General features: G+C 29.8%; 1 protein-coding gene across 1 annotated transcript in view; it reads right to left on the reverse strand.

Moving 5' to 3' along the window:
* Positions 1–8,090: 8,090 nt before the first annotated feature.
* Positions 8,091–13,390, reverse strand: part of LOC117179688 (T-box transcription factor TBX20-like) — a 94,244-nt gene continuing 88,944 nt past the window's right edge. The window contains exon 6 of the mRNA XM_033371713.1: positions 8,091–9,026. Coding sequence (XP_033227604.1) covers positions 8,558–9,026 — 469 coding nt within the window. The 3' untranslated portion in view covers positions 8,091–8,557. The remainder of the gene's footprint in view (positions 9,027–13,390) is intronic.

A 13,390-nucleotide genomic window follows, 5' to 3' on the forward strand; every position in this document is an offset into this window, starting at 1 on the left:
TTTTTTGATAACTAAAAAATAAAATAAAATAGAACATATACAATTATGTCTTCGACTCTCTGGTGTATAGGAAGAATAAATTAACCACTCTTTAATTGTTTATACAAATATAATTTGTTTAAATTACTTTTTCAAAAACACTTTAAAAATCATAATTAATTGTATGTGTTTTATTTTATTTTTTTCGTTATAAAAAAGACCTGCATGAGTAAATAAAAATTGTTTACACAAATAGAAATTTGTTTAATATTAGAAGAAATGTATCAAACTTATATACAGTCCGCTCTCTGAATAATTCCGCTCCGAATAGTGCCGTTTTTCCTCATTTTTGCTCTATCGCCTCCCCCACCATCGCGCTATCGATTCGAGCGCCGGAATTTTAATCTAGCCTCTCTGAATAGTGCCTCCTGAATAAATTCACGAAAATAGACTATGTACCGGATTAATCCTTCATATAGTACATATAAAAATTAATCAAATACTTACTGAACCAATGCTTGTAGAAAGACGATTCGATTCTTGTTAAATCAAAATCACGAAAAATGCATGCTAGTATATAAATTTCGCACTTGCCTTGGGGGGGGGGGGGGGGGGGGGGATTACGCGCGGCACTACTCAGGAAAAGGGGGAAGCTGAGTTGCACGAAAAATATTCCCCTATTGGCCCATTTCCGGTGTTTTTCAGAGAGCGGACTGTAATTATTCAACAAAAAGTAGGATAGGATGCCAATTTGAGAAAAAAAGTCGAGACTTCTTTAAAAATTTTGATAATAAACAATGAATCGGTTTTAAATAATTACATAATGCTTTTAGAAAAATTTACTACTCCAAACAATGACACAATATTGCATTCAAATCAGAAAATACGATTATTTTGTATATTAACAATTGCTGGAGGGATTATATTGGCCCTCAAAAATGATTTTTGTAGAAGTTGCTGATGTAAGTTGTTGGCGCTTAGGAATTGGAAGCATTATTTTTTGATTAATAACTTAGTTGTGAAACAATAAAAAATGAAAACGACTTATTTTAAAATTTAAATTTTGTTTAATTTTATTGAGAACTATTGATCAATCTTGCAGTAATCTTAAAACATTATTTCATTTTAACGAAGTACATTTGGTAAGAAAACAAAATCAATATAGTCGAAAAAGTTTTGTCATTAATTTTTTATTTAATGAAACAATTTTCAATCGAAAAAAGTTCTTTACACATTATTTTTTCAGTGGCGTATATGTAATTATATTAAATTTTTATTATTTCATTCCTTTTTTGTTATTTTTCAGATAATCTGTTTGTACGAAAATTATTATTATAAATTGTAAAAAACTTTATGAGGATGTGAATTGTTGGTTAGTAGGCAAATATACTTCAAATAAATTTTATACTTAAATAAATTTTCGCAGTAATAAAAATCATGTCAAGAAACATTGCATTTAAAAATTATAAGTTCAAATAATTTTTTTCCTTAATTTCTCGTAAACAAATTTTGCTTTGAAAAAACTCTATGTTTTCGAAACTAAATTTGCCAAAGAAAGATTGTAGTTGCATAATATTTATTGGATTTTTATTGTGTTTTGTTTGTATGTCTTTAATTAAAATGTACTAAATTTCTTTCTTTATTTATTTTTTAATTGAAGGTTTTGTCTGTAAAAATAATTTTTTTTTTATATACATAAAATGAAATTCCATTTTGAATTATCAAACTTTTTAAATATTCTTCAAAATGCACGTTATTTTTCAAATATTGTATTGTGACATAATTTGAAAAAAAATAAATACTACAAGATTTATAAATAGTTCTTAATAAAGTAAAATCAAATTTAAATACAATAATTACTAATTTTCTTTTTTATTATTTTATGTTTTTGTTACTTTCACATGTAATCGTACGCCTAGACGCTATCGAAGCACTTGGATCTCGGTGACAAAAGTTTAGATAAGAATTTCAAGGCAGGGTCGTACCAAGTCATATATTAGGCCTCAACAGACTTCAAACTAAAAGTTGCTGAACTCAACTTTAATTTACCATTTTTTATTTTCAAAAATTTTATAATTTAATTTTATTTATTTCGAAAAAGACTCGATACTTTTTTTCTTAATATATTAAAAAATGTTCTAAAATATCTGAAAGTAATGAACAATAAATAAAAAATCTCCGTAAAATGCGCAGTTTTCAATTTATCTAACTCTTTTATCACATATAATACTCTCTCACTCAATTTTTAATGCAAAATAACACTTCTTAAACAATAATTTAAAATATTTGAAAAAGCGAAGTAAGTTTCACTTATTTAACGAGCTATTTAATACATCAATGACAAAAAATTATGTTCTGCTATACGAAAATTTTCATAAACCGCACTGATTTAAATTTATCGAATTCTTTTATCATACCCTTTTTTCAAAGATTTGAATATTGAATTGCTTTCCTAAAACAACCATTTAAAATATGCAAAAAATAATTGAACTTTACTTATTTTACAAAGGGCCCAATAATTTTTTCTTTAAAAATTTAATCCACTTAAAAACTATATAAAACATATAAAAAATAAAGAACTTTTCATTTCAAAAACGCTTCAACAACCTCAATGACAAATAGATATTTTCTGATTTTTACAAACCTTTATAAAACGCACAGTTTTCGAATTATTTAATTCTTTTATAATACTTTTTAACTCTGTTTTTAATTTAAAATAACAATTCTTAAAGAATAATTTAAAATATGCAGAAAAAATTGATCGCTAGTTTAAATATTACCTATTTAAAAAAATGCTCGATACATTATTTTTCTTTTAAATATAAAATACTTCGAAAACAGAAGAAACAAGAATTCTGTAAAGAAACGTTTAGTGCAAGAACTTGCAGGTTAAAAGCGATCTCACGGTCGTCCGGCTGAAAAATATTTGTTTGCTTCCTCCTTGCATTCTCAATTATTTTATTTAAAAAATTTTTAATTGTCATTTTTTCTATTGTTTCTTTATAAAATGAAATGCATTCTTATTAAACTTTTTAAAAATGTTATTGAATTCTTTTTTTCTAAATATTTTGCTCTAAAAACGAAATTTTCTATGATCATTGAATTCATTGCCTTAAAAACCTAATTTTGTTAATTTTATTTAAAAAAACCTAAATTTATACTTAATTATTTAAAACAGCAACATTATATGCGCGCTACAGTACACGGTAAGCATTGCATTGCCAATTAATAACCTAAAAATATAAAAAAAGATATTAAATATTTCTGATAGCAAGTAAGAATATAAATTTGAAAATTATTTTAAAAATTCCTGCTCAGTTAAGGAATTTGTTTTTCATTGAGGAAAAATTTTAGGAATGAAATGACTTTTGAGTCTTGAATAATTATTTCAAAATTAAAAACATTTTTTTCAAATCTATTTAAAAATTTTAATTTCTTGCCATCAAAAACTTACCAACGCAATAAACTTATAATTTTTGTATAGTTTTATGAGTGATTTGATTTGTGTGTCAGCCTAAAGTTAGTAGTCTATCAAAGTTGCAAATTCCTGCCAACACTTGCATAAATAAAATTGATTATGTGCACCAATGTTTTGAATTTTATAAATATTATTGAATTTCAAAATCATTCTTAGCGCCGAAGAGAACCAACTTCATAACATGTCAACTTGTCGATTATTATATTTAATAAAGATACTTATGCAGTAAGGAGTTAATTAATTTAGGCTAATATATTAATTTTCATAGTATGTGTGTGATTCTGTCACACTCGTTTCAAATTAATAATTATTTAAATAAAAATATTCAAGCATTGTTCTAAGTGAAATTATTTCTTCGCTGAATACATTCATTTTTTTGTCTCAAGAACATGAACATTGCTTCAATTAAAATAGTAGTCAAAATAAGTATATGAATTTACTTGGATCAATTAACATTTTGTTAGAGTTTAAGTTAATTTTCATACAAATATAATATTTTTGATGCAATATTTTATTAAACTTGACGCAAATAAGTATAATGGAAAAAATTAACTGAATAGTTTTTTGCTTAGAGTAAATATATTCTTTATTCAAATATTTATCCTGATTCTATTATTTTCTTGATTCAAAAAAATCGGTCCTTTGTAAAAAGAAAATACTTGCTTCTTTCAAGTAAAATCAGCCAAGCAAACTAGCCTATCTTGAATTAATGCAAATTTTTTTTTCAGTGTAATTATTTGTATGAAAGAGACGACGAAAATTGCTAAAAAGTAATAATAATACTTTTTGCTTTGCAGACACTCTTCTTCAATCCCTGAAAAGTTTGTCAAATTTCGATGAAATCCAGGAACATTAGTTCAATTTTTCGAAAATTCAAAATTCCCCCCTGTTCATTAAATGGAATTCTGAACTGCCCGATGGCACCTGTTAATATTCTAATTTCGAAAAAAAATTACTGATTTTCTTTCTTCGGAAATGGAAACTTGGGGGGGGGGGGGGGGTCTTGTCCTCTAAAGTAAAAAAAAAATTCAATGCATTTTTGGACCACCCTAATGGATATGGATGGTGCAAGGATATTTTGTGGAATGAAATAATGAATAGATTTTGTAATTAAACTTTGCACTTTAATGAAAATTCATTTTTCGCGCTACATTCAGAGTACGGCACCGAAGCTACGTAACACTGTAAGACATATTTTTTTATATACAAATATCACCATCTTGCAAAGAGACTTGGTAATACTTTTGTGGTATGGTACATTTTCTGTCTTCTTTGTGTCTCTTGCTTTTATATTCTTATTTCTACATACTATGACGATACTTACACGTACATCAATTTACATACATACATGAGACATACACTCGGTTTTTCTACCGAATGAAATTTAGGGCCCGGATCATAGAATCGGTTTTAACTTTATGGCGCCCATTCTAGGCCCCCGGAAAAAACCGGTTTTTTGATCCGGGCCCTCAATTTACAACAATCCAATTTTAACTATTTACAAGTTATAAGATTAACTAAAGAAGAATCCTTCGATTTCAATTGAGAGCAAGATTATATTTTTCGTTGTATTAATTTTTTTTTCCTTTTTTTTTTAGTTTAATAAATACAAAGTGAAGAAATTAAATCTTGCTTTGAATTAATGAATGAATCCTTGATCTGTACAATTTAATAATCACTTCTCTAAGATTAGATAATTCTGAAGTTTAGAACCGAGATATTAAACAGATTTTTAGTACTTTAGTACTTTTTTGACGATAGCTGAGAAGTTTCTTTAGAGCTGACCTACAAACTTGTACATCCGTACAGCTATAAATACTTAAATCTAAGAGGTCCGCACAAGGGACGAGTGCTTTTCTTTGGCTCCGCGAAGGCTGATTCAACAGAACTGGTATATTTTTAAATTATAAATTTGAATCAAATTTAATGTTATTCAACAATCTGTTATTAAAGACTTTCAAATACAATGTTCAGGTATAAAATATTTTCAAACCAAAGATAAGTTTGAAACTTACATCCTAACTCTTTTCTAAATCATAGATCAGGGCGAGATTCATGAAAATAAGAGTTTGAGCAAATGTGAACAACTTATAAATTTTAGGAAAATACACTCAACTCTCGATATAAGAACGCTTTCGGACTGGGCTTGCATTGACCTTGAACCTGAATCGGGAGAATAATCTTTCTTTCTGCCACGCGACTCCTTTCATCACGAAACTGCAGATGCTATGATTTTTCGAGATATCGTAAACCGAGGGTTCTTATATCGGGAGTTGTGTGTAATAAAAGGAATATCACAGGGCGACAAGAATATCTGAATTCTGCAGAAGAGGAAGACATAATTCGGTTTATAACTTGGCATGGATTCAGATGTGCATAACTTTAGAATAATTTAATTATTTCCATCAACATCGGTTGCGATCCCTCTCGAATTTTCTGTGAAAATTTTATTTGGAATTTCCGTATCATTATGGAGCAGCAACACTGTTTTAAGATAACCGAAAGAATTTAACAATGTAAACTTAAAAAAACAATAAAAATTCTTGTTATAAATTTGGATCAACAATGAATTAAGGGTACTAACTAGGCCTCACCTCAAATTTTTTTAATAACTTATAAATTCGAGAAAAATAGACACGTTGTTAAATATAACACATTTTAGAATAGAAATCTGAGTACCATTTAAAAAAAAACTGATTCTGTTATTTAAAAATTTGGTATAAGTTTTAAATAGATTTAAAAAATAATTTGAAGCTTAAAAGAATTTACAAATTTTTAAAATAAAATTGAGGTTTTTGAAGAATTCTAACAAAGAGTTGATAAGCCTTTTGAACATTTTGAAATTTATAACAGAATAATCAAAATTTTCTTAAGATTCTTGGGAAAATATCTAATGTTTTTTAATAAAAAATTAACTTAAACTTTTAAAAAATATAATTTTAAGAATTTGTTAAAATTATTTTTAAACATTTCAAAAGATTTGCAAAATTTAAAAAAAAACCAAAAAGGTTTAAGGGCAATTTTTTTCATTTTGCAGGTTTTGAAAAATTCTAGGAAAAATTCGAATCAGCTTAGAAGATATTATTAGGAAGTTTTGAAAAAATTTGAAACCTAATTTATAATTTGAAAAGAGATAAAAAATTTTTTTAAACAAAATTTAAATTTTGGAACATTCAGAAATAAAATTTTGAAGCTTCTTATGGATTTAGAAAGGTTTCGAGATAATAAAAGAATTTTCTTAAAATTTCTGGAAAAACTTAAAATCATATTTATTAAAAAAAGTTAATTTTATGGTTTCAAGCAAAATTTCAAAGCTTTTTGGCAATTTTGAAAGGTTACAAAATTTCTAAGAAATTTTTGTAAAAAGTTCAAAATATTTCAAAAAATGTCTAAAAGTTTTTAAGAAATGTGAAGGATTTCAAGGTAATTTGTCAAATTTTTGATTTTTTTTTTATAATTCGAGGAATAATTTGAATCAGATTGAAATATATTTAGGCATTTTAGACGTTTTGAAGAAATTAAACATATTTTTAAACTTTGAAAGATTTTCGAAAGTTTATAAAATATTTTCTAATTACTTCCAAAGTAGTTTTTTTCTAAGTTTATAGTGGGTAGAAGATTTGTATATTTCAAGATAATTTAAATAGTATCAAGCGTTCCAATTATATATATTTTTGATAATTAAATTATTGGTAAATAATAATCACATTTTTAAAATTGAAAGACTTTTGCACTTTAAAAAAATTAAAAACATTAGATTCATTGGCATGCCATTTTTCTACTACTTACTTTAGTTAGGAATGAATTACTTATCCATTTACCTAATTAATTATTGAATGTAGAATTAATTTTCTGCATTATTTTTTATCAAAAGTCACTTTCATTATGAGTGTTCTCGTTTTTCCTATATTATCGGTCAAATTTGATTGGAAGTTAGACAATATAATTGGTAACAAATGAATGCTCTACGAGTTGGTTTTAGAATATGTTTCGAAAACGAAAAAAGAAAGAAGTGGGAGATAAATAAAAAAAGATGTGGCAAAGGAAAAAGTAATGAAGAAGAATATTGATATGGAGATGGTATTGAGAAAATAATTTTTGATGGATTTCCAAGGAAAGGCAGAGAGGAGTATTAGGAAAGAAGAAAAATATTGACAGCAGAGAGATGAAGAAAACATAACAATGAAAGGTATAGCCAAGTTGTTAGCAATCATAAAAGGTGGAAAGGTATGCAGAAGGGTATGTGAAAAGGTTTGTGGAAAGGTATGTGAAAAGGTATGTGTGAAGCGATGTGGAAAGGTATGTGAAAATGTATGTGGAAAGGTATGTGGAAAGGTATGTGGAAACGTATGTTTCGAAAACGAACGAGACCAATCAAAATATTTCAAGTTCTCGTATCGAAATGCAACACTAAAACCATCAGAGTACACATAAAAAAAAAGTTAGTTTAGGAGGTGATAGAAGTAGATGGGATAATAAATGTAATGAAAAGAAGATAGAAGTGGGAAAGGAATAAACAAGATGTAGCAAAGGAAAAAGTAATGAAGAAGAATATTGATATTGAGATGTTATAAAGAAAATAATCCTTAATGGACTTCCAAGATAATGTAGAGAGGAATATTAGAAAAGAAAGAAAATATTAAAAGCTGAGAGATGAGGAAGGAAACATAACAATGAAAGAAATAGCCAAATGTTAGCAATGATGAAAGGTGGAAAAGTATGTGAAAAGGTATGTGGGACTATTTTCTATATGTTTTGCACCACAAACTGACAGAAACCAATGAATATTAAGAAAGTCAAACAATTTTGAAAACGAACTGCAAACCAGAAATAAGGCATCAGTGTGGAATGCTCTATCTAACAATGTGGATAGTGTCCACGAATTTAAAAGTTTTAAAATTTGTTGAGGTGAGATATTCATAGTGAACAATAAACGTCCTTAAATAATAGAGTATAAGGTAGATGGTAGATCGCAGATCGCAGTCTCCAAGAATGTCGTTTCGCACTGGTAATATACCTAACATAAAGTTGGGAACGACTCGAGAGTCGAGACTCGAGACCCTAGACCCGTATTCTGGGGGTGTGGTAGACGGTGGATCGCTAATTGGGGGTGGACGGGCGTGCGCGTAGGGGCGGCGGTGTGGAGGCGGGTCGCGGATAGGGAGCATACCTGACCCCGGGGCTAGCTGTCGCCGACGAGGGAGACGATCGTCGGGAGATCATCGTTACCGGGGGTTGCCAGGGCCACGGAAGAGCGACGCCGACGGGGTAGGGGAAGGTCGGACTGCCCGGGTAAGCCGTCGGCGTCCCACCCCTACTGTGATTTTGCGTCACTCCACTATAAAGGAGGGTGCTTGATGGCGGCAACCAAGGTGGTAACGGGTGCGCCCCGTGTTGCGAACCCTCATGTTGTTGCTGTTGTTGTTGCTGATGTTGGTGTTGGTGGTGTTGGTGGACACTGAGCGCGGCTGCCGCTGCCGCCGGAGATGATATCGCTAGGTGCTCATACAGTCTCACTGATGGAACTCCACATCGCACCAGTTGTTGCTCCATCAACTCCATCGGGTCTCTGAAATGAAAATTAAAGAATGCTTTTTATTTTGGGGAAATTGTATCACTTTCTTTTAGGATTTCGTAGGCTACGGTATAAATCTTCAGAACGATGATCAAATGTCCTTCCATCAGGCCGCTTGCCTGTACAAATCTTCCCTCTTACCATACAGTCGAGTTTCTCAATGAGAGGATTCTCAATAAGAGCGCTTGACCTATTCCCTGATCGAGCAGTACCCCCACTACCATGCTTGTTTAAAATTCCACTGCATTTATTTCAAGGCTTCCCAATAAGAGCGTTTAGTGAAGTTGATTATGAATGACTTTCTCGTTTTGGTAACACAACGATTAAATAATAATAATAATGAACAGTGCATTGTTTTCCATTTATCGATCCGTCCAATCATTTTTAGCAACAGCTAGTTTCAATTTTAGTGTATTTTTCGATTCAATTAAAAAAATTTTATCACAAATATGCACTATACGAACGAGAAAAATCAAGGGTAGTCGAATAGCTATTATTGAGAGACCCGTTTATGTTTCGAGTGAGCGAGCTTTTCGATAAAGAGAGAGAGGGTACGATACTTCTCGGAAATTCCTTCCCCCACACCCCCAGAGCGTTCTTATTGAGAATCCCGACTGTACTTAGGAACTGTACTTATATTACGTAACAGATCAAGGCGAGAAAGATTCTTCTTTCGTGTACGTATTCTTTGCAGATTTACCAAAACTTTCTCCTGAAGATTATTTTTTTCGTCCTAAATTTTATTATTTAGTTGAAATTTAAAAATTCTTTTTAAAGACATCCTTTTTGGTTGCAAATTCCAATATTTTCTCAACAAATCGCCTTTTTGGGTTAGGAATTTAACTCTTTTCATAGGACATTAAACTTTTGTTTAAAATTCATTCTTTTTTGCTGAAATATTTTTTGGATAAAAACACTTTTTTTTGTAAATTTGTCTTTTCAATTTAAAAATTTACCTGCTTTGGTAGAACTTTTTATTCTTCTTGGAAAAAAAGCAACTATTTACCCAATAAAATAATTGGTTGAAAATGTATCCTTTTTGGCAGAAAAAATTCGCCTTTTTGGATTGAAAATTCAATTCTTTTGGTAGAAACTTATTTCTCGTTTAAAAAAGCATATTTTGATTATAAAAAGTCAACTGAAATCTTTTTTAAGATAAAATTTTGAAAATTCATCTTTTCAATTTAAAAATGCATCTGTTTTAGCAGAAATTTAATTACTTTTTCATGAAAATGCAACTTTAAGGTTAAAAATAATTCTTCTTTGCTTGAGTATTCAACTATTTTATTAGGTTAGCTGTATTACTTTGTTCAGAAATAATTTTTTGTTTGTTAAATATTTAGGTTTTTAATTACAAATTCATCTATTTGGTTGAAAGTTTAAATATTTGGTTGAAAATTAAACTATTTAGTGGAAAAACTTTTTTCTGGTTCAAAATTAATTTTTAAATATAAATTAAACTTTTACATTTTATTAGATTAATTTTTTTTTGTTGAAAATTCTGCCTTTTTTGTAAAGCAAAAATAAGTTTGTTTCTTTGAAATTCATGATGATTGGGTGAAAATACATCAGCTTTATGTGAAATTAATTTTTTGCTGAAAAGTCAAATTTTTTGTTTGAAAATTCAATTTTTGTATAGAAAATTCGTCCTTTTGCTCGAGTTTTCTACAATTAGGATAAATTGATGTCTTTCATGATTGAAAAATCTTTATTTGTTGAAAATATGTCTTTTTATTTAAAAATTCTTTTTATTTAAAAATTCTTTTTCTAGTATATAAATATCATCTGTTTCGATTGAAATATAAACTATGATACTTTTTTGTTGGAAATTTATGTTTTAGGTTGAAAATTGAATTATTATGTTAAAAATTTAATTATTTTGTTGAGAATTCAAATATTTTGTTAAAAATCCTTCTTTTATAGTAGAATATAATAGTAAAAAATGTTTTTAAACTTGTATGTTCTCTAGAGAAACATTGCTGAAAAATAGCAATTACGTATATGCTTATCTATTATGTTTTTTGCTAGTAATCAGTGGTTAGAAACTAAGAAAATAAATCAATTTTGCTTTTTAAGTCCCTGTACTCAAATATTTCCTTTTAGTACTATTTTTTCCGGAAATAGCTTAAACTGGAATACTTAACATGCAGGATTGCGATAAAGAATAAAAATTTGTTGGGTTACATTCTACAGTTTTTATAGCTTTGATTTAAAACTAAGGAAAATGAAGGAATTTGGCTTTTTAGATCCCTATGATGAAAACTTTTATTTTCGTCCAATCTCCCTCTGGCATGATTCTTGCAGAACCGGCGGAAATAAAAAAATTTGCTACGTTATATTCTTCTTTTCTTTAATATATCAGAAGAAATTTTGGATCTTAACTTAGTAAATCACTTTGCTGGAAGATTGATTTTAGTTCGATTTCTCTCGAGCTTGGCTCAAATTAAATCTCCTGGCATGTAAAATAGCGATAAAAAATAAAATTTGCTGTCTTCCATTTGTCTTATTTGATACCGATAGTTGAAAAAACCAGTCAAAATAAAGATTTCTAGATCCAGATTTGAAGCTTCCATGATTTAAAATGAAAGATTCTCATAACAGAAACAACTCCCACGCAGAGAGTTCCATATTATAATAATTTTTATATCTCGAGAAAAACGCGAAACAAAAAGCAACTAAAACGTGAAATACCAGTTTCAAGTTACTGAATAATCGAATAGTCTCATCTCATTTATTTTCCACATACACTCTTTTTTTCAGTTAAATATAATTCGCATCAGCTGCCTCCTAAATTCGAGGTATTAACGACCTCCGGCGTTGTTGGCAATTGGGCATCCCCTAAATTAAGGCATCTCTCATTAACTGAGAGATAAACCCGCAAATTATCAATTTTTCGGATAAATATTTCTTAACGATTTAAAAACACTTTCGTGCGATCTAATTAGAGTTTCGTGATGTACATACAGCCAGGCAATTACAGGAAAATGCAGACTCGTCAAATCGATGGCGGAATATTTATTGCGGCGTAACAACAGGAGGAGAGGCGAAGGAATAATAATAGGAAGGTCGGCCACGTGAAAGAGAATAGCCGTAATTAGGATTTTTATTATCTGCAGTCTGTACATAAGGAAGCTTTATGAAAACATTAAAAAGCTAATTCAAGGTCGACTAGAAATTGCCGAAGACCTCTTCAACGTCTCCCATTTCGCTCTTTAGTTTTGAACCTTCTTCTTGCATCCTCTCTCCTTCATGCCTTCACTTTGAAATGCATAGATATTGCCACATCTCACTTCCGTTTTGCGTATAAGTATCGACTACTCACGGTAACTTTACACCGCGTGTAATTTAATTCTGAATTTTTTCCCCGGCGGGATAAAGCAATTTCGTGCTGCGAGTCGGAGCCGCAGAATTCGCTCTTTGCAGTAATGATGGCCTCGCCAAAAATACAGTTATAAGATTTCAATGAGGATGATAATAATTGTGCATTTTAAGAGGGCGCTCAACATGCAATTGGCACACTTTAATTTTTATGAAAAAGTAAATTCAGATAAGATAAAAATATTTTTAAATAATTTTCCTGAAGGGTTGCTAAAAAATCCTAATTACGATTTTGAAGGAAGCAAGAAACTACTTTATAAAAAAATGAAAGGAAACAAAAGTACAGAAATTGTCAACATGAGAAATAGTAGGGGGGAAATGGTATATGATGCAGACGGAATACTAGAGGCTTTCACAGACTATTTTAGGAGACAATTCGGAGATGAAGCTATAGGACACCACAACTGCGATGTTGAACTAGATGCGATGGAAAACTCAATTGAAAAAGTCTGTGTCACTGAGATTAGGGATATAATTAAGAACTTGAAAAACGGTAAGGCTGCCGGGGTAGACGGTATTAATGCTGAAATGCTTAAACACGGTGGCGAGTACATACCACATAGAGTTTGCGAATTGATAAATTTATGCTTCGAGATGGGAGACGTCCCAGACGATTGGAAAGAAGCTATTATCGTATCAATATACAAGAGAAAGGGAGATAAAAACGAGTGCAATAATTACAGAGGGATTAGCTTATTAAGCACCGTAAGTAAAATATATTCAAAAATACTTATTCGTAGGGTAATGAAAATAACAGAAGCAAAGATTTGGGAAGTCCAAAGTGGGGTTATGCCAGGAAGGTCATGTACGGATCAAATATTTAGCTTAAGGCAAATAACAGAAAAAAGTTTGAGAGAAGGAAAAAAAGTTTTCTGTGTATTTGTTGACCTAGAAAAAGCTTTTGACAAGGTAGATAGAAGTAAAGTTTGGGAAGTCCTGAAAGAGTATGGAGTCAATGGATGGATCCTACAAGCTATAAA

The sequence above is a fragment of the Belonocnema kinseyi genome, chromosome 9, assembly GCF_010883055.1.
Source record: "Belonocnema kinseyi isolate 2016_QV_RU_SX_M_011 chromosome 9, B_treatae_v1, whole genome shotgun sequence".
In the NCBI taxonomy this organism is placed as follows: domain Eukaryota; kingdom Metazoa; phylum Arthropoda; class Insecta; order Hymenoptera; family Cynipidae; genus Belonocnema; species Belonocnema kinseyi.